This window comes from Cydia splendana, chromosome 14 (assembly GCF_910591565.1).
Source record: "Cydia splendana chromosome 14, ilCydSple1.2, whole genome shotgun sequence".
Lineage (NCBI taxonomy): Eukaryota > Metazoa > Arthropoda > Insecta > Lepidoptera > Tortricidae > Cydia > Cydia splendana.
The window spans coordinates 1,824,002-1,847,429 of NC_085973.1; the positions used below are offsets into that span (position 1 = coordinate 1,824,002).

At 37.1% G+C, this 23,428-nt stretch overlaps 1 protein-coding gene across 1 annotated transcript in view; it reads left to right on the forward strand.

Moving 5' to 3' along the window:
* Positions 1-23,428, forward strand: part of LOC134796934 (uncharacterized) — a 66,855-nt gene that overhangs the window by 12,730 nt on the left and 30,697 nt on the right. The window contains exons 8-18 of the mRNA XM_063769128.1: positions 1,260-1,550; positions 2,052-2,339; positions 2,670-3,169; positions 3,595-3,778; positions 4,206-4,401; positions 4,766-5,532; positions 5,866-6,058; positions 7,236-7,346; positions 8,489-8,549; positions 21,012-21,129; positions 22,171-22,328. Of these exons, the coding sequence (XP_063625198.1) occupies positions 1,260-1,550; positions 2,052-2,339; positions 2,670-3,169; positions 3,595-3,778; positions 4,206-4,401; positions 4,766-5,532; positions 5,866-6,058; positions 7,236-7,346; positions 8,489-8,549; positions 21,012-21,129; positions 22,171-22,328 (2,867 nt within the window). The remainder of the gene's footprint in view (positions 1-1,259; positions 1,551-2,051; positions 2,340-2,669; positions 3,170-3,594; positions 3,779-4,205; positions 4,402-4,765; positions 5,533-5,865; positions 6,059-7,235; positions 7,347-8,488; positions 8,550-21,011; positions 21,130-22,170; positions 22,329-23,428) is intronic.

Below are 23,428 nucleotides of genomic sequence, written 5' to 3' on the forward strand. Positions count from 1 at the left end.
TTGGCGGTCGTCCTCAGATTCCCGGTCGGTGATGTTACGGGATTATTTCTCGCGGCCGCAGCGTTCGTCGATCCGTTCGGTTTAGATTTGCATGGCACAACACTGGTACCGTTATCACTGCACTTCATACACTTATTCGTAAAATCTAATTTGGATAATTTGTCTTCTAGCTTCTTAATATCGTTAATTACACACGAGATTTTTGTTTCTATTGGTTGTAGATACTTTTGTAGAACTTTTTCTAAGCTTTGTATGGTGGATTTGGCCATATTTTCGGTAATATTGATTATCTTAGCGAGCAACGACGCGACCCGTGCTCGCGTCTACCTTACCTTTTTTAGTTTCACAAATTTACCACATAGGTTTTAATTATTTAAAAAAATAATGAGTTTGTTTCATTGTGTGCTGGTACTGGTGTACCTGACAGTGAACATCATGTTTCATTGTATACTACATAAAAATGTTTCATTGTGAGACTAGGGGGTGTTTTTTTAATCAATTAATAAAAACTGCACCAAAGAGTGAAAGAAATTTAAAAATATTTAGCTCCAAATAAACTTTAATACACATAGAACATAACAAAAACTTAAAAAACGCCAAACTCGAGTCTATATCTTGGTAAAAAATTGCGAAACTTAAATAAAAAAAATTACTTTTGTTGCACGAATTCACAATAATGCTCGTAGCAGCGTGCTCCTTCTCCGAGGCGCGCTCGTGTTTTGGGGAGGTGCTGGGGGTCCCTGAGCCTGTCCTTGCTTGACAGACGGCACTAGCTGGTAACACCTAGTTTCCGAGATATCGCAAAGTTACACTGTGTCCGATTGTTTCAATGTAGAACAACTGACCCTACTGCAAAACGTAATTCAAGACCAAAAAAAGTAAGACAATGTTGCCACTGCAATCATTTGTTTGTTAAATAGTAAATTCCTTTTGATATATAATCACGCTAAGATAATTTATTTATAAGTAATTTTACTCCTACGATTTAAAAAAGTACTTTTATTTACTTACTTTTACATAAATACAAGACGCGCTAGTAAAAAGTGGCAACATTGTCTTACATTTTTTGGTCTTGAATTACGTTTTGCAGTTTAAATTAATAACTATTACAGCTTAAATCTAAAATAGGCCCTTGAGGCATTGTACCAGGGATGCTGGTCGCATTTCCTCTTTGTATCGCAATGCTGATACGTTGTGCGAGGAACAGCTCTTCGGTCGCTTACCAAATGCTTATTAAATTTACTTCTATTCGTTTTAAGATTATGCCTCGCTCACAAAACGCGCACGCAGTTGTTAATGCTGGTTTCCTCTTCAAATTCAAACGTGACACAAACATTATAGAAAAATCCACGTTGATTTTTGGAAGCATATCAGCCAACTTCATTCACGCTGAGAAAACGGAGAGTGCCTTGATCGGTAAAGACCTGTTTACCAATGAGACTGTGCAGTTAGCTGTGAAGACTTTATTTGAAGACATTAAGCCGGAAGAGGCACCGCCGGAACCCGGGGCAGCTTACCGACGGATGCTATCCGTTGCTCTTTTCTACAAGGTAGTAAAAACTTTGCTCAATACATACTAGGTACCGATAAACGTCTTTTTCTAAACATCGTGAGGAAACCGGACTGATTCCCGATAAGGCTTAGTTTACCCACAAGGGTTGGAAGGTCAGATGGCAGTCGCTTTCGTAAAAATTAGTGCCTTCGCCAAATCTTGGGATTAGTTGTCAAGCGAACCCCAGGCTCCTATGAACCGTTGCAAAAATTCCGGGATAACGCGAGGAAAAAGAAGATACATACTAGGTAGGTGTAGGTAGGTACTACTAATTATAGACTTTTTTGTCCGTGTACAGATATTTTTCTAAATGACTGCAGTACATATTATGTAGGTCTTTATTGAGTAAAATTTCTAATTATCTGATCACCACTGTACTGTATACATCAAACGAAAAGTATAAGTTTTCAAGATTTTCTTCGCACTTTCTCATCCTATTTAATGCGATTCATTTTTAGACACACTTCAGGTAACTGGTATATCTTCTTCGAATTTCTAGGCGGTGCTATATTTATGTCCTGATGGAAAACTAGATCCTAGACACCGGTCTGGCGGTGAAGCGATAAAAAGAAGTACATCTCAGGGCACACAAACCTTTGACACGGACAAAAGTATCTGGCCTTTAAATCAGCCAATACCAAAATTAGAAGCACTGGTACAATGTAGTGGTGAAGCTACTTTTGCTAATGACTTGCAGTCGGTGACTGAAGAAGTTTATGGTGCACTTGTTTGTGCTGATGCTAAACCTGGCAGTGTTATTAGCGGATTTGATAATACCGATGCTATGGTAAGTAAAGCATATAAGGTAAGGTGGGGTAAGAATAACATAGTTTATTTTGTTCGGGGTAAGACAAACAGTATGAGGATTCCATATAAGTGATAGTCTTACCCCGATGATAGTTTTACTCCACCTTACCTTATTATGTTTGCACTTTATAGGAACAGTTTATTCTGAATGCCATATCAAAGGGATGAGAAATCTATTTCGAATTTGAAATAACTCCCAATGATCTATAAAATATTAAATAAATACCGGAAGTTTGTCTACTTGTGAACTATCAGATTACAGATCAATATAATACAAAATATAATCTAAAGAGAATATTTTTCTTTTAAGAAACTTCCAGGAGTTTTAGCGTTCTACACCGCTCAAGATATACCAGGAGTTAATTCATTTACAACTTTAAATCCTCCGCTAATTGCTGACGAAGAAGAAATACTATGCTCCAAAGACGTAAAGTTCTATGGTCAACCTGCAGCGATAATCGTGGCGAATAGAGAAAAGACCGCAAACAGAGCTGCAAAACTTGTCAAAGTAATATATGCTAGCATTAGTCAAAAACTTCCTTTATTAACCGTTAAAGATGTCCTAAAATCATCTGAAAAGACTAAACGGATAAAGAATAATAAGACAGTAGAACCAGTTGACATTGGTAATGACGTACATTTGGTGTTGAAAGGAGAATTGAATTTGGAAACACAATACCATTATTATATAGAGCCTCAAACGTGTGTAGTAAGACCTACTGAAGATGGGATTGAAGTATACTCGGCCACTCAATGGTTAGATATGACCAATGTGGCTGTAGCGCAATGCTTAAAAATGCCGGCAAACAGGTAAGATAGTAAAATTACTGTATACTAGTTTTCCTAATATAAAGCTCAAGATTTAAGATGTTTTCATTAGATCCATAAAACAGATAGGTACCTACTGTTTTTCTTAGTTGCAATGTTAGACGTACCTAATATATAAATTGGCATCCAATAGACGGATCCCAATAATATTTTTTATGTTTATGTTTTTAATATTAAAGTTTATGAAGGTACCCTCTAATACCTTTAAAGCTAAAGGCCTGTGCACACCGGCTGCCTGTGCGTGACGTGCACGTGCGCGTGCGGCGTTGTAGTATACAGATCCTTATGAGAGACGGCACACCGCTTGCGTGACGTGTGCGTGTGCGGCTCCAACATTTTAGCGCACGTGCACGTCACGCACACGCAAGCCGGTGTGCATAGGCCTTAAGAGTATGCAAAATTTCCAGTGTCAACGTGATCGTCCGTCGAGTGGGCGGCTCGTACGGCGGCAAAATATCGCGATCTGTACAAATCGCGTGTGCAGCCGCGGTAGTCTCACACTTGCAGAACAAGACTTGCCGGTTCATAGTGCCTCTGCAAACTAACTTCAAAATCTCTGGAAAGAGGATACCAACATATTCCAATTTTGATGTATGTAGCTGTTTACTCGTTATGAGTCCCGTTCTTTTTACATTCCTGTACAACTCGTTTTTGGGGCGCATTCAGAAAAGCAAAAGCTGTCTCATTTCTTGTTCCCTAAAATAAAGTTTAGGTAATGGTGCTTAATTTGTGGCTTTGACTAATTTTATCTAAAATTAATGTAGTATTAAACTATTTCAAAATTGTGAACATTTATTTCATCAATATTCATAATTTTTGAATAACCCTTTTGCAAGTAGTAGGTACGTATTTATAGTAGCTTAGATATCAGTTGTCTTTTCTTCTAGAGTTTCTTTGCAATTATTTTAGATTTTAGTTACTTTTAAGAACATCAGCAGCAAATTTCAGCAGTGTTAACTCAAAATATTCTCCAGTTCACCTCAGCATAATTGAATCTGTACATAATTTATATTTTCAGGTTGGAGTTAATAAAGACGGTGTAATACAGTACTTAAAGAATACATTCTATCAAGACAATGGCTGTTCGGATAACGAGACCATAAGCCCAATAACCATCAATCATTTCCTTAACTGCTACGATTCAAGACGGTGGTATATAGAAGCTAACAGTGTAGCAACTGACACCCCTTCTAATACGTGGTGTAGAGCTCCTTGTAAGTAGCGATTTACTTGAAATGATGTACATACTTAAGAATTTCATCAAAATATTGTCTGTTCTTAAAATGTGGATACATAAAAAGAAATATGGATAATATTGTGGATCTAAAGTAATGAGAGCTGTAAACGACTGTCGTTATCGTGGGATTGGAACCTACTACTCTGGATCTCCAGCCCAATGTGCCACCAATTATGTCTACATCAACCAACCGTTCGTCCTTTGCAGCTAATTTTAGAAGCTAACAATGTAAATATCTAGATAAATTCTGTTCCATTATCATGTAGTCTGTTGATCATGTGCTTTAAATATGAAAAATATTTTTTTTTTAATTTTGCTAACCAAGGTCCCTAACTTTGCAGCTTCAACAGAAGGCGTGGCTATGATAGAAAATATAATGGAACAAATAGCTCATAAGCTCAATAAGGATCCATTAGAAGTAAGACTTAAGAATATGAATAAGAAAGACAACCCGGTTCCTGATTTAATTGAGCAACTAAAGAAAGATTCCGATTTCGAGAATCGATGTAAAGAGGTTGAGGAATTCAACAAAAAGAACAGATGGCGCAAACGAGCGCTGAACCTTCTTCCAATGGCATACGACCTATTTTACATTGGCAATTTTAATTCAATAGTATCAGTCCTGCACGGAGATGGTTCTGTAGTCATAACTCACGGCGGCATCGAAATGGGACAAGGAATTAACACGAAGGTGGCTCAAGTAGCCGCTTACATACTCGGTGTACCGTTAGAAAAAGTCAGTATTAAACCAAGTACGAGTTTTACTTCTCCTAATTCCATGACAACTGGTGCTAGCATTGGTAGTGAATGTGTAGCTTTTGCTACTATGAAGGCATGTGAGCTTCTACTGGAGAGATTGGAGCCTATAAGAGCAAAGATGGGTAAACCTTCTTGGGAAGAATTGGTGGAAAAAGCGTACAAGGCAGGGTTAGACCTGCAAGCTTCTCATATGTATTCAAGCAATGATGGGGTAAAACCTTATTTCATCTACGGAGTTGTTGCTTTAGAGCTTGAAGTTGATATCTTGACTGGTAATCATGATATAAGAAGGGTAGATTTACTTGAAGATACCGGGAGAAGCTTGAGTCCAGAAATTGATGTTGGTCAAGTAAGTACACAATGATTTAGACAAGGAAAACGAATTTTATGGGCAAAAAGTGACGAGGTTAAATAAAATGGCAGATTTAGGTGGTTATCATAATTTTATAAAAATTGCATAACTGTGGTAGGTGCTAAGGGAGATAATTTCTGAATTTTTGACATCTAGGCGATGTAAACACTGACATCGCTATCTGCCACAACCAGTGAAGCTAATGGAGCATATCCGAACGTTGCTTATTGTTGTACCACGTGTATTTTATTGCTTACGTGTTAAATATATCGATCAGGTGTGTAAAATATATTTACTTTATAGGTGTGAGTTTACTGTTTTCTGTCACAGATTGAAGGTGCTTTCATCATGGGCCTCGGCTATTTCACATCAGAGAAGACCCTATACGACTCAGCGACAGGACAGCTCCTTACTGACCGCACTTGGACCTACAAGCCACCAGGCATCAAGGACATACCTGCTGACTTCAGGGTCTACTTCAAGAGGAACGGGACTAACCGTTTTGGAGTTCTACAGTCTAAAGGTATTTGATATTTGGAATTACTTTCTCGTAAAAAAAATACATGTATGTTGCAATTCATTCATCATGTCATTAGGAAAAATAATGTAAGAAATGCGGGATTTGACAATATTGATCGACCAAATCTACCACGATTGCGTCAGTTTCACTTGAATCATCTGTTAATGAATAATTATTCGTATACCTATTTGGAATTACTTTCTCGTAAAAAAAATACATGTATGTTGCAATTCCTTCCTTTATGGGAATAAAGGAAGAGTTGTACTGACAATAGACGACGAGATATTGGGGGCAAGTTGCCATTTCATAGATAACTTTTTCTTCAACCAAATTTTAATTAAATGGGCATGATCGCCAGTTGATGGGCCAGGAATGGGGGGATGATATGACGGTGGCCAAGGGGAGGAGCGGGAGGGGAATACAATCTAGTTACCAATTTTATTCTCTAGGGGGGCTAGCTACCCCCTCTTACCCACCTTTGGCGACACCCTTGCCTTTTGTCAATAAAGTGGTTAAAGGCCGGTATTTAAACATACACAATAAATTATAATGTCTAAACAATATACATAGTTATTTCCAAATAATATTAGTCCTTGTGAGTAGAGCACTTTGGTTGCTCCGATATATCTATCTAATGGCAATCCCAAACGGCTTACATTATTTATTGTTTGATCTATGCCCCGTATTCCCTAACGTCGGTTATTGGCATTCCCTCAAATATTTATTTAAAGAAGAGTGATGTGATCTGAAAACTAAACATATATTTGTTTTCGTATTGAACTTTTACCCTTAGGAATAGATCAAACCAGATAACAGAAAAAACCGGAAGTGCGAGTCGGACTCGCCCAACGACGGTTCCGTACTTTTTAGTATTTGTATAGCGGCAACAGAAATACATAATCTGTGAAAATTTCAACTAGCTAGTCTAGCTATCACGGTTCATGAGATACAGCCTGGTGATAGACAGACGGACAGGCATACAGACAGACAGACAGGCGGACAAAGAGGAGTATTTAATAGGGTCCCGTTTTTACCCTTTGGGTATGAATAGATAAGAACATTTGTAAAGCAACTACCAAGCGATTCATTTCATTCAAACATTTCATCGCTAGGCTACCCACGCTTCAACATTTATATCTATGTATACATGACATACATGTTGATAATATGCTTGTCACAGCTACTGGCGAACCGTCGCTATGTTTATCATCTGTGGTGGTCCATGCATTAAGGCAGGCAGTACGCTCGGCTCGCCTAGACGCTGGACAGAAGGACGACTGGATTGAGATGGGTACGGATATTGATATGCTTGTTGCAGCCACTGGCGAACCGTGATGTTTATCATCTGTGGTGGTCCATGCATTAAGGCAGGCTGTACGCTCGGCGCGGCTAGACGCTGCTGGACACAAGGACGACTGGATTGAGATGGGTACGGATATTGATATGCTTGTTGCAGTCACTGGCGAACCGTGATGTTTATCATCTGTGGTGGTCCATGCATTAAGGCAGGCTGTACGCTCAGCTCGGCTAGACGCTGCTGGACACAAGGACGACTGGATTGAGATGGGTACGGATATTGATATGCTTGTTGCAGCCACTGGCGAACCGTGATGTTTATCATCTTTGGTGATCCACATGCATGACAGCAGGCGATAATACGCTCGGCGCGGCTGGATGCTGGACAGATGGACGACTGGATTGAGTTGGGTATAGATTTTAATTTATTTATTCAAGCTCATCGGCGTCGGCGAAAGCTGGCGTGGTTCGCTCTGGACCGAGCAAAGTGGCGTGCTCTTGTGTTGGAGGCCAAGACTCAGTTTGGGTCATCGCGCCAGCCAAGTATAGTATTCAAGCTCAAACACAGAAGAGAAAGTTATACAAAACAGAAAAACATAGGAAGGAAAAAGTGCAAGGAAATGGTCTCGTCTCAGCATGAGGCTGGCAATTTGAATGAAACAATTACAACAATTAAGATCACGACAGGTTCACAATGATCACCAAAAAATGAAGAAAAAAAAACTAATAAGGTTCTGACGGAAGATCAGCGCTGCGGTCTCCGCTGCGGAGACTCCGCAGTATTTATGTCAGCGCCTATTCTTTACCACAACACATGAGCCTACACTTATGTAAAATATGTCAAATATGTAAATTGCTATTACGGCTTATATGACACTAATGTGTCAAATTGTATGTTGCCTTTTTCTTTTTTTTTTCTCTTGTCAACTTTCTTTTTGTCTCTTGTTATTATTTATTGTGTCACAAAGCATGTAAGTTGTGGTTGAATAAAGATTGTATCTATCTATCTACAGTGGATACAAGTAAATACTTAGAGTAACTACATGTGGTGAACCAAAGAATAAATAAATGTTAATGTAACTTGTGCCATGGACAACTCTTACAACTCTAATTTTATTATATTAATTGTGTTTTCAGGTCTGCCCTGCACTGTGGAGAACATCTTTACTGCGGTTGGGCACAAGCTGGAAGACTTTAAGCTAAAATAACAACATCAATCATCATCATCATAACGAGATTGCTCTTGTCGCTGAAGTAATCGCCAATCATTTCTTTCTTGTGCTAAAATTACACGGACTTTAAATTTAATGTGTACGGGAAAGTAATCTTTATACACATACTTATATACAGGCTGGCCAAAAAATAAGTACATTCCCATTGCCAGGGAGGTTTTGGGATTATACTGAGCAACTTTTACTTGGATCAACCCCGAAATCGCCTCCCCCCTCGACCCCTTTATCTCCGAAACTACTGAGTTTAAAACTTTGAAAAAAATACACAAAATAGTTATTTACTTATAGATGACAGAAAAACCTATTAGAAATGTGCAGTCAAGTGTGAGTCGGACTTAATTACTTAGTTTTTGATCCGACCCCTACGGGTTAACATAAAAAATACATTGTTAAAAATTGGGTAATGTACGGAACCCTATATAATGTAGTAGTGACGTAAAATGTTTGTAGATATTTATATTTATTTTTCTTCAGTTTTTCTCTAGTTTATTTCTTCAATTCTTATTTAAATTAAGTCTAACCAAAATGAGACTTGAAGGAACTGTGTATTTAATCCAGTTCCCGTTGTACAAATAGGGTTTTTTTAATGAAAGCCGAATGCAGCAAAAAACTACCTCAAAGACTTTATTTCCCCTTGAAAACAATATTACCGACAAATCGTAGATATTGCTGAATGAATAAAACGCAATATTGCTGATTTATTTCTGTACGTAGATTAACTCTCATAGATACCGCATTTTGGCGCATAATAAGAAGACGTGTCCGCTACACGCTCGTGTTCTCTATGTGAACTACATGTGAACCATATACCCGTCTGGCTATAGCTCCACATTAAATAGCACTCCTATGTTAAACTAATTTTACGATTTAACTCACGTATTTTCACTAACTCGCTGGACATGTACGGAATAGGAAGCCTGGGTTTCTATTTTCAAGCACTTACGGTGCTGAGGACGGGGTCATGTTGACCGCACGCCGACCAATGTCGCGCGAGTGACTAAACAACGGAGCCACGCCGTTTTGTCGCCTAAATAGTGTTTAGTTTTTTAAGTTTATAAAAATGCATATATAATATATATGTTAGTCTGTAAGGTATTTGTAATAAGGACCTTGTTGCCTAATTTAAAATGTTAAATAAAAAAAAATCAATGAGTTAAACAGTAAAATCATTTTTAACCACACCAGGTCGTAAGTGCTCTCTTTATTCTTCAATGATTGAAGATAAAGTTTTATTTTATCCACAAGAATTTTGTCCATGCTCCATCTATTATAAGTGATCTGTGGGCCTGACAAAGGAATTGCTTACCGTTTGCTCCTTTGCAGCGGATTTGCATTTGCATAAAAATAAGTGAAAATACTTCACAAGATTTTATTGTGTTCAGCTTCCTAGTTTACCGATACGACAAGTGAAGAGAAAATGCTTTTGTTTTAAGACGAAAGGGGACGAAGCCATGTGACCCCTTCTCTATACGAACGGAGTCCCCATTTCCCTTTCTGGATATTAACATTACATTATAGACAATATTTTTAAGGGGCCTACAGATTACCAGTTCGCCGGATGATATCAGCCTGTCAGTTGTTCGGAGCTGTCAAATTTTGCGTTGGACTGACAGGCTGATATCGTCCGGCGAACTGGTAATCTGTGGGGCCCTTTACACGTACGGTGCGACGGTGCCACGGTAGGACAGGGTCGTGTTGATCGCACGCCTACCAATGCCGTGCGAGTGACTGAAAATAAATGACTAAAACTAAAAATAAAGAACAACTTTGCCCCCTTGTGAAACAAATAACTTTAAATCAAATAAATCAATTATGTAGGTATATATTATTTAAATACACAAGCGGGTCTACCGCGATATAATTTCATTGTTTTTACCTTTAATTCCGACGTTTCAGCTGAGTTGCACCAGCTGTGGTCACGGAAAGACTTTCTTCTTCTTCTTTTTTTTTTCTTTCTTTTTTCGGGGAGTCTCCGTGACCGCAGCTGGTGCAACTCAGCTGAAACGTCGGAATTAAAGGTAAAAACAATGAAATTATATCGCGGTAGACCCGTTTGTGTAATTAAATATGTGTACAAAACGCGAGAGTATAAAGTGTTAAGTATATATTATTTAAGTTTAAATCAGACGTCATTTACGTGCTTATTATTTGTAAACAACGACGCAATTGAACTAAATGATTGCATATGAGAGCATATGAGCACATAAGCGTAATAAGCGCTTAATGGTCCAATGGTCCGATAAGACAGGTGGAGAGAAAATGCTTTGAATAATTTCATCACACTTGCTTATAAGATAAATAAAAATAAATAAATATTTTAGGACGTTGTCACACAGTAAGCTCAATATTTAAGGTTTGTGTGTGGGTACTAGATATGTTATTATACAGATCATCATCATTTCAGCCTATATACGTCCCACTGCTGGGCACAGGCCTCCTCTCATGCGCGAGAGGGCTATTATACAGATGTAGTGCAAAATTATTTTCCATCGTATTTTCACGGAAACTTACGAACGTGTCTTGCTATTTCAGTCAGTCTCGGTACAAAAAGTACTGAGGTTGACTGAAGTAGCATGACAAATACGAACGTTTCCGAGAAAATACGATGGAAAACAATTATGCACTACATCTGTACTTATGTCATGCATATTGCACATTGTACGAGTATTTGAATCAGGTGTGGGTAAAATCAGCTTTTATTCCCAAGGGAGTATTTTTTTAAGTTAATTACAGAGACGCTTTTCTGTAAATCAAGCAATATGTACCTATTAGACCGGGAGATAGTGACACATTTTACTGGGTCATTTGTACCAGTATGGCGGTTCGTCAGGGGTCTAAGCATGTAATGAAGGAAAGAAAATGCTATGACCATAGCGCTGGTACCGGCGGCCCAATCGCGTGGGCGTTAGTCGAACGTGTCGGATAAAATACGAGTGTCGAACGATTTGTACCAAAAAAATCCTCGTATTATTCGATAGTCCATAAAAAAGAAGTAGGCGGTAGAATAATGCCATACTTCTCCGGTGTGACTTACAGCCCGCCATACTGAGGCGAACACGTTAATTAAAAAAAAAACAATTCAACCATTTGTACCAAGCTAATTTTTGCACAGGTGATCATCGTCGAGCAGCCATTCATGGACATCACCATGCCATACTTTTCGGATGGTTCCAAATGCCCGCCATACCGCCGCAAGGAAGTTAATTTTTTTTTTTTTGCTAAACGATTTGTACCAGTATTGCATTTAAATTTTTGGAGAGTATTTGATAAAATGTGACCGTTATTATAATTGCCATACTTATAGTAGGGGGATAAAGTGCTGCCATACTTGAAAAACTTATTTAATCGACACGTTTCAAAAATACGACTATGTATACGTAAAATAATTTTTTACAGCATGGCATCATCATATTCTGTTTGTTTGGATACAATTGTACCTAAAAAAATATATTTCAGATTATAACTACGGGGCGGACGACTGTGAGACTTAAGCCAAGACTTAAAACAAAAAACAATTTTTTGACGATTTGTACCAGTATGGCATTTGGATTTTTGGAAATTATATGATGCAATGTGACCATTATTATATTTGCCATACTTCTAATAGGGGGAAAAAGGGGCACCATACTTGAAATAAAAAAAAAATATTGTACACATTTGCCACCTCCTACAGGTATGGCATTATGAGATTTCCATTTATGATCACACAGAAAGTGTTGAAAAAAAAATTCAAGATGGTACAAATCGTTTAGCAATAAAAAAAAAATTAACTCCCTTGCGGCGGTATGGCGGGCATTTGGAACCATCCGAAAAGTATGGCATGGTGATGTCCATGAATGGCTGCTCGACGATGATCACCTGTGCAAAAATTAGCTTGGTACAAATGGTTGAATTGTTTTTTTTTAATTAACGTGTTCGCCTCAGTATGGCGGGCTGTAAGTCACACCGGAGAAGTATGGCATTACGCTACCGCCTACTTCTTTTTTATGGACTATCGAATAATACGAGGATTTTTGTGGTACAAATCGTTCGACACTCGTATTTTATCCGACACGTTCGACTAACGCCCACGCGATTGGGCCGCCGGTACCAGCGCTATGGTCATAGCATTTTCTTTCCTTCATTACATGCTTAGACCCCTGACGAACCGCCATACTGGTACAAATGACCCAGTAAAATGTGTCAGTATCTCCCGGTCTATATTGAATTGACTGTGAAACTACTAATGTGTTTTATTTTTATAATTTTAGTTGAGTTATTTTGTGAATTTTTGTGTATTATACTATTGAAATTAACAATAATATGGAGGACAAGTATTCTGGCATTACTATTCAAATTCTGTATACTTAAAATGAATTATTAGTAAATAAAAGATTTTGTGTTCAATTTTTTATTAATTGTTCCTAAATAATCTATCGGCCCGATTCGAACTTTAAGATACGTCAATGGGGTTGGCAACTGTCAAAGGTTTGCATAGATGGCGCCATCATAGATTGCCCCTTTTTCTATGAGATTTGGCTTAAAGGGCTGGCATCCAAGGTTTTAAAAAAACAAAAATTTGACACAATTCTAGGGATTGACAGGGCAAGCTATGATGGCGCCATCTGTTAAAAACTTCCACCGGCCAACCCCATTTAAAAGATCTAGAAAAGATATGGATAATTATGGATTAGATATGTCAGTGGTGTCAAATGTGACGTTTCTTCAAACAAAAAAGTCGTATCGTTTCTAGATCTACTAATTGACGTATCTTAAAGTTCGAATCGGGCGGTATATAGTTTTTTCGTTAGGGCCGTCTTCCCAAAAACGGTTTTTACAAGCTTTTTATTAACTTGCAATGTATCTATGTTACGGGGTATGTTTGTACGGGACAAATCTTGCAAGTTAAAGACCCACTTCCCGACTTCCAATGAAAATTTTCATACTTATGTAAGTCGGGTGCTCGGGTGACAATGCAATATTAGTTTTTATTTTATTTATCTGTTAATTAACCCATACGTTTATAGAGTGAGACCAAGAATAGCCTGCAGCGGATTTGATAGCCCTCGCAGTGCAAGTGTTATTTTAAACGTCAAACTTCTATGAAATTATGACGTATAAATGACACTTGCACTGCGTGGGCTATCAAATCCGCTGCAGACTTTTTATGGACCGACTCTATTTATTGTATATTTGGTATTTCTATATTTTAATGTAAGTACTTATACTAACAGACGTATTCTAATTTTCCCTGTTATGGATCGGATCTGTCAGTGTTATAAGTGCCGTTTTGGAAGAAGAAATGTCTTTTATAACACTAACAGATCCGATCCAATAATTCATAGTATAATTTATATGAAATAATTACAATTTGAATGCAACAACACAATTAGTATACATAAACAAAAATTAAAATTAGAATACGTCAATTTTTAAACTAAACAAAATATATAGGTACAATTTGAATGCAACAAGTGCAACAACACAATTAGAATACAAAAACAAAAATTAAAATTAGAATACGTCAATTTTTAAACTAAACAAAATATACAGTGAAACCTGGTTAAGTAGGACCTGGATAAGTGAGAAACCTCTATAGCTGGGACTCATGGTGCGGTCCCGACGCTTTAGCACTGAATTACCTCTGTTAGTGAGATAAAACGAACCTCTATAACTGGGATTAGTTGTTGTGATTTTATAGTCACATTTACCTCTATAATTGAGACAGAGAGTGTATTTTACCTCTTTTACCGAGACTATATTTATAAGATTACATTTTCCTAATTGTTTTTTAGAATTTTATAGGAATTGACCTCTGTATCTGAGATAACGTCAATCTATGACCTCTCTAACTTGGACTTTATTGATCAATTTCCGCATTCTTACTAAATCTTAGACTATCCACAAATTCCGCATTTGCTTAATTGTGTATAAACGAATTCAAGTTTGATTTAGTTACTTTATGTAGTTAAGACTATCAAAACGAAAGCTGAAATCTTGATAAGTAACATGAATAATAAACAAATTTTCATTTAATAAATTTCTATGACGCAATTAAGTTTTAATCAAATTTTATTTTATTTTACAATATCTACCTTTGGAGAATCATTCAAAATAAATTCAAAGAAATATTTAAACAGACTTAAGAAATATTTAAGGACAAGGATTATTTTACCTTATTTATTTTTACAGATAATTACAAAATACCTTATTAACCACCTCTATAACTGAAATATACTCTATTCTCACCTCTATTAATGGAACCCTCTGTAAATGAGACAGAAATTTATTTGTACCTGGCTAACTGAGAGCCTGGGTAAGTGGAAAACCTCTTTAAGTGAGACAAATCTGCTCGTCCCTTGAAGTTTCACTTATCCAGGTTTCACTGTAGTAGGAATAAGTTCTGTGCCCTGAAGCGATATATAAAGTGACGATACTAATGATTACCTCAATAAAATATGCAGCAACAAATTGCATGCCCATCCAAGATTTTTCGCAAGACTAAGCAATCAATTTTAAACCATATTCCTAGGTCATAAGGTCCACTACCGGCAACCTCGGTTGTATAATGGTTGCACATTTTTCTTTCACAGATATTAAAATAAAATTTCCAGTGATATTGAAACGTACGTTATACAGGGTGTACAATAATTCATGCCTTGACGTGGCTGATATCGCCTTCAACCACGTATAACGAAGGGGCGTGATGGATAGTCGCGCTCGAAAGTGAATAGCCCTTTGCCTACTTTCGAGCGGGTGCACGGAACGGGTGAGCGGGTTAAGAGCCCATCTACGTGCACACTAGCGCCACTGCTAAATAATCGTGGTTATTCAGAGGGGGCCGCTACGTACTGTATTTTGTATTTAAGTACCTTTTGAATACATAACCTAGTTTTTACGTTGCTGGATTCGTTAATCTATGCGTCCAAATTTAAAACGGCCGTTTTAGTTTTGAGTTCATAAATCTTAATGAAAAATAGTATTGAGCAACGCTGACTGGCGTGGCGCGGCAGCTAGCGGATGCCTTACGCTTTTTGTGACGCATTCAGATTTAAACTATGTAGGTATCACATTGATTTAATGCGATGGTTTTCCACATGCTGATGAGATTGCCACGTTATTGTAGCGCCTCGGGGATTTTTGCGGAGGTTAGATTGGGTGCTTTCAGTGCGATAATCCGCAAATTTACCGCCTCCCGACACACTTTTGCATTTATTTATAATATTAGTAGGGATATTGATTAAATGTGCATGCCAAATTTCATTTTATTTCAAAATTTCGTGTTAAAATGGGAGGCATGAGAGCGTTACCTCGATTGTACAGACACGCTCTTATTGCACTACAAATAAAATCGTGTCAAATATTTTTGCGGCCTTCGTTGTGTAACATATTATTGCAGGTGGCTGTAGAGCAGCGGCTAGGTTCGTGTAACTCTTAAGGCATTTTCTCATTTAAAGTTTCCATTTTTGTAAACACTTTTGTACTCACCGGTACGTGCACCCCGCCCATACGCTCGAAGCGTTGCAATACAGACAAGTATTCTGACGGCCGCCTTCAAAGACGCCACCACGTACGTAGACATTTCCTTATTAGTCCATACACCATTCCACTATCACAGGGTTAGACGGTTAAACCTGGAGTTACCATGGTCACCAGTACCGTTTGACACTGGGTTAACGGTTTAACCGGTTAAACCCGGGTTAGTAGGATGGTGCAAGTGGCGCTTCCTAGTCTAGTTACTGACAGGACTGAACGGATTTTTCGCCCATTTTGTCAAGTAGGACGGCAGAAGAACCAAACTACTTTACAGTTTAAAATTTTGCTCGGAGATCCCTCGGATATATTAATTACTATTTTATACTAAAATTATACTACTATGGTATGCAGGGTAACTATATACAACTGAAAATTTGACGTTTTCGTGATATTTCGCAATCTAGCTGACTTTAACTTTTTAAAAGGTTTTGGGTAAGTCGTTTTCATAAGCCCAAAGGTGTCAGGATTAGGGGAAGATCTCTTAAGTAACATGCGGACACCTTAAAACATCTTAACTATAATCAGGTCAGGTGGGGTAACATAGTTTTTTTTGCTCGGAACAAGAGAAACCATATGAAGACAGCCCTTATACAAAATTATTTTTAAGTTAATTTTATTCATGCATAATAATGCTTATTTTAGTAATATTATTTAATTTAGTGTTTATATCTTTAAGTATCTCTTATCGTTTATTTTCCGTACAAAAGATTATCTTGTCCCATAGTTTCTCTCACCCCACCTAACCTTATTAAAATAGCTCGGAAAAATCATCGCAAAACCATCTCAAAACAGTTGTAACTCGAAAATAGAACAATGGTTATAATGGCGGTGGATGGTGGAGGTGATGGTTTCGATGGACGGTTGGTTAGTGGGTGGATGGTGGAGACGTGTTATTTACAATGTGTTTGAATTAATTTCTAAATTATATTCGTATCCAAAAGTTTGCGGCTTTTTCTATTACCGTAATATTTGTTTTCGCGATAACCTGTCCGTGCTCAGCTTATTAAATAACACCAGATTTTCTATTCACGTGGTGTTTTAAGTAAGCCAGAACTCAACCATCTAAGTATTCTAAGCAAAGGATGACTCACGCTAGACCGGGCCGGGACCGGGCCGGAGCTTCCAAGTAAGAACTAATCTGTGACAGCGCTTCGTTTTCTATGGAAAGCAACGTGATCACCGATCAGCCGACATAGAAAATGAGGGCCCAGCCCGGTCTAGCGTGAGTCATCCTTAAATGAGGATCTTTTCAATCTTTTCAAGCAATCAACAAGCACATTTACAAAACACGTCTAGCTTTTATTTCCCAATTTGGAGAACAAACATTATGCCGGTACCTAGACTAATTAACGCGAACACTGGAACGAGAGAAACTAAACAAGTTTACCAGCAGCTAAATATACTCGTATACCTTGCTGAGCTTCTATTGGTAGGCAGATTTCGATTAAAAGTGCATATATGATATACATTTTACCAAATAGCAAATTTTGCTATTTGGTAAAATGGAACTGTTCTTGAAGACCAAAATGCAACTTCCCCACGAAAAGTATTTTAGGTCTTGGGACTAATTTTAATTATTATAAGATGCACTATGTTCGTAAATAATTTGAATGGCATTTCATTTTGTGAATCGGTATTTTTCTATTAAATACTAGCGTCCCGCCCCGGCTGCGCACAGGTTACCTATACAATTAAACCTTCCTCAAGAATCACTCTATTGATAGGTGAAAACCGCATGAAAATCCGTTCAGTAGTTCACACGCAAACACACAAACAGGCAGGCACGGCGCGGGACTTTGTTTTATAAGGTGTAGTGATGGATTATCCAATCCGTATATGAAAGTACGATACCTAAAAATATCTTTGACTTCCACGTGTCGTGTATAGACTCTAGCCGCCCAGACATCAAAACTTGCCAATACAAATACAATTTTGATTTGTCAAAATAAAGATTAAAATTAGAATGGAACGGGAGACCTTTTTATAGGCCTCTGGGCGGCTAGAGGTTAAGAATCTTTGCCTTAGCCAATTGGGAATAATAATGTGATCATATACCTACTTAAGTAAATGTTCCTAAAAAGTTAAGTACAGTTACTGCGTATATAGAAAACTTCTACAGCCGATTGCATAATTTGATTAAAAAAATATAAACTGAGTTTTGAAGCCTAGGTACTTTGCGTAATAGACGATGTATTAAGAACCCTATGTAAGAAGATCCTAATAAAGAAAAACAAGGTTTACCTTGTAAAATAACGGTACCCTAAAATAATGGTATGGTAATTTATTTATTACACGATACACGCGCCTTTTTATATATAATAATGCGGCCTGGTGAACATCTGAAATAAATTGAATATATCCAAGTTTTTTGTCTTGTTGCCCCACCACGTATAAAACTTATTTATTTGTTTATCGTATTCTAAAGAAACAAATTCCGATATTCTTACAACTCCGTAAAATTGAAGACCCGACAATTTAATTTGCGCTGTTATTGAGTGGCAAATTATGCTGTAAAGTTTTTTTTTTGTAGATAGAGAGCCCCAAAACCACGTAAAAACACGAAAAGATACGGGACAGTAAATTTACCGTTACTTTTTCTTTAGGTACTCTCTTTTGCATGCTATTTATAAATTTTCTAGTAACTTGCTAGTAAGCTTTTTACAAGCTTTTATTTAGTTTCACTTGTCCCGTTGTCAGTAATCAAATCTTGCAAGTTAAATTTGACCCACTTCCCGGTTTCCGATGAAGCTGAAAGTCGGGTGACAATGTTATTATGGTTCCATCGAGCTGATCTGATGATGGAGACAGGAGGTGGCCATAGGAACTCTGTGATAAAACAACGCAATGTAATTGTATTTGGGGTTTTTAGAATTGTCTCGATGAGTAATAGTCCCCTGTGGAAAGACAAGTACAGTCAGTGATAAAAGCTTGTACCAAAAATGAATTTTATGCCAAAAACTTATTTTATCGTTGGCTCTATCGTTATTACCGATCGTGTATAGCGAATAATAATTAAAATAAAAATTCACCTTTTTTCTACATGCCTTTGAATATAACGATTTGATCCAAGATCTTCAGCCCGTATTCCTTTTTTCCTTCATTATTTTTTATTACAATATTTTTTTTTAATTTTTGATGTAGAAATTGCATATAACACTTTAAACTCTCGCGTTTTGTACACAGCTCAAACGCTCAGCTGAATCGTAGGAATTAAAAGGTAAAAACAATGAAATTTTATCGCGGTAGACCCGTTTGTGTAATTAAATATGACTTTGAATTCCTGAGAACTTACGGCTTGCAAATCTATAGTTATCGATTCGCGTAATCGCTCAATCACCAATTGGCGAAGGTCTGTGTCATTACCGGGCCCTTGATGCTTACATGATGATAGGGAGTAATCAGCATTGAACTTGTATATGCGTCATCGTCATTAGATCAAGTAACAGAAGTAAGGTAAGGTCAATGCGGGGAAGATCGCATATAAAGTTTTTGGTAAAAAAGATAAATTGTCATAGAGCAAGACCTCTCTTAGGTATTTGTATACGTATGTCGTTCAGACGCAGTCAGAAAGGAAGAGTTTTGCGCCTTCTGTTCTACCGACCTTCTGTAAGTGGAGTAGGTATGTGTACAAATGCAATATGATGATAGAAGTGATTAAAGAGCGTGTAGCCTGATAGACGGTTTTCTACATTAATCTTAATAAAAATTAACGGGATTGAAGCCATCCTGTAGGTGTAGGTATATCTTAAGACTCAGATCGTTGTTCGACCCGATATAAATTAGTACATATCTAAGATAAGATAAGATAAGATAAGATAAGATAAGATAAGATAAGATAAGATAAGATAAGATAAGATAAGATAAGATAAGATAAGATAAGACAAGATAAGATAAGATAAGATAAGATAAGATAAGATAAGATAAGATAAGATAAGATAAGATAAGATAAGATAAGATAAGATAAGATAAGATAAGATAAGATAAGATAAGATAATCGTTAGTTTGATAAAACACGAGTTATAAATAAGATGTCAATATATACCAATTCAGTTCTTTACATGTCTGGCTGAAATTTCAGCATTCAAATATTTATCACAAAATTAAATTACAAATATTAAATAAGCAGTACAGAATAATGTTGAAGAGAAAAAAAAATTACAATGTGTATCAATGTAAAATTCCTACTTAATTAAATCCTATCTAAAAATTATTCATTTATTTAAAATGTTCTTTTATATCATTTAAGTTATAAAAACAATGTTCCAATAGTAAACTATACATTTTTTTTCGAAAAGCCTTTCCTTCTAGTGTCCTTATACCAACAGGAATAGAATTATACAAATTTACAGCCATACAATATCAGTTATTTTGGAACAACCTTTGATGCGTCGGTATCTCTAGGTCGTATTTGTGCCGTTTATCGTTGCCCTTTTTTTTAAACAAACCTATATTATTTTTAACAAATTTACACATTTCGAACACGTACAAGGATGGTAAAGGCAGTATTTTTTTTCTTTTAAATAATGGCTTGCAGCTATCTAAGTAGTGGGCCCCGCATAATGATCTCACACATCTTTTTTGCGCTTTAAAGACTCTATCGGGCTCGGTAGAGTTGCCCCATATTATTAAGCCGTATCGAATTTGTGATGATACATAGCCGTGAAAGGCTGCGGTTTCTGCCGCTTCAGAGACAATAGAACGCAAACGATACAAAACATACACAAAACGATCTAGCTTATTACATAAGTAGTTGATATGAGCTTTCCAATTGCAGTTTTTATCAATATGTACATACCCAAGAAATCTGCAGCATCAGTTTCCTTAGGTTGCACGCTATTGAAGTCGGTAGTTACATCAAAGGATTTACTTTTGTAAGTTAATATATTATTTAACTGTTCTTGTTGTTTGCAGTGAAGAATGCAGCTACCAAAGCACCTGAAGATAGCCGCCGGGTCGGCGGGCGCCGCCATCTTTGGCGTTCTGTTCGGTTGGGTCATATTCCCAGCCATACTCAAGTCACAACTCAAAAAGGTACGCTTCATAGTATAAATTACTTAAACATCGGGCCAAATGCGAGTCGGACTCGCGTTTAAATGGTAGCTTACACCATTTTTTGCAAAGGTTTTTTTTCTGAACTCCGACTCACGCTTGACCGTAAACTTCTAATAGGTTTTCCTGTAGGTGGAATCCTAATAACTACTTTCTGTTTTGTTTTCATAATTTTATGCCCAGTTTCGGAGCTAAGGGAGAATGGTGGATGGTTAATTTCCCTATTTTCATAAATAAATTCAAAACATATATATTTCAGAATTCTAAAAAAACACGTTTTAGATTAAATTTATATGCCTGTTGTTTACCTCTGCTTGTGTTTCCGTTTTCTTTTGTTTAAATATATTTTTATTGTATTGTATTATAATTTTGCAATAAAGAGTATTTGTATTGTATTGTACATTCTTTCGATTACTAAATACACAGGAAGCAACGCTAAAAAACAGCTCTTACTCATGTTCAAAGTAAATGTTAGGGCGGGCACACTTACAGTCATCGCCCGTCACGACCCAGCGGGCGCAGGCCGACTGGAAACGCCTTCCCTTTCGTTTCAACACCTTCGACTAATGTCACTTTTATCACCGATTTCTGAACCGACAACTATGCAATCTCCCCAGCTTGCATCAGAATAGAATAGTTTTTTTATTCGTAAACACACAGACAATAGGGTAATGACTGTATTTATTAAATAACTTATTTTACATCATGCATTAAATAAAGCACCAGAAGATTAATAGAGAAACGTAGACAGCAGTTATTTTTTGACACGATTTTTATTTGAAAACCCGATAAAATTTATTAAGAGTAGGTAATTAGGTAGGTAATGCTAGTGTTTCAATTAAATTCCATAGTAGCAAAATCGTTTTGACAGTTCGAAAAAAGAAACTGATTTGACTAATAGTAGTGATCTTTATTGATAAAGCCAAAGAAAGAAATAAACAAACATAATAACTAAAACTTAAAAACCTACTAATTAAAAAATACAGTCAACATCAGTATTAAAATCGTGTTTTTTTTTCTCAGGAAATGGCTCTGACGGCGAAGACGGACGTTCGTCAGATGTGGCAGAAGATCCCCTTCGCCCTGGACTTCAAGGTGTACCTGTTCAACTACACCAACGCCGCGGAGGTCCAAAAGGGAGCCATACCTATCGTGCAGGAAGTCGGGCCCTATTACTTTGAGTACGTACCGATTTTTTTTGTCGATTATTTTTAAATCAGATTTTGATAAAATTTGGTAGATTAGAAACTCATCATTCTAATGGGAATAAAAATGAAATCCCAATTTGGGACCAAACAAATGTATGCAAATAAATAACGGTAAAATATCGCTTATGTTGTATTGTACACGATCCACCAAATTTTATCTAAATCTGTAAAAATTAAAAACGTAAAATATAAAAGAAATATTACGGGCCAAATACAGAAGAGATATACCTATACATACAGATTTATTTTCTACTGTACTGTCGTGTCAGGATATATCGGAGCAGCTTAGGTGATCACAAATACATATATGAAAAAATCGCAAATCTGTGCGGTGCCGCACCGATTTCCGGCGACGGCGGCGACGCTGACATGTGGCCGGGCCCAAAGCATGTTCAGCTATTTTTGAGTACCTTGACCGCTTCGTTATATCTGTAGGCGACTTTATCAGAAAGTTAAGGATAGTTGTACTAGAATATAACCTAATTTCTAATTACTTAGGTACATAAATTGTCCAAAACTGCTCCTGATTATTTTTGGGTGTATTAAAATCGTGGATGTTGTAAATGCTGCTGACTACAGTCAGTTTTGATATTTGCTGCTGCCGAAATCGATGTTGAAATCCGGATTTTTGACGTTTGCAGCAGCAATGCAGTCAGAGGGCCTGCTGCGAACCATGTTCGACGTGTTGCTTCCCTGTCACACTTACGTACGAATTTACAAGTGCGACAGAGAGGCAACACGTCGAACGTGGTTCATGGTAGGCCTCAGCAGTAATGTCGCGCCGCAATATTTACTGTAGCTGCAGTAATGCTGGGCATGATTCCGAATGGCATATTTATGTTCCGTTATTATGTTATCATATCAAATATCCAATATCCCGTTGTTGTATAAACTCATAATATATTATTACGCTACAAAACAAATATGTATCCAGATCCACACGAAATCTTCCAGGAAACGACTAAAAGACGGTTTATATATTATATGAGTTTACTTTCCAACCTGGAATGTTAACATTATAGACCGGGAGATAGTGACACATTTTACTGGGTCATTTGTACCAGTATGGCGGT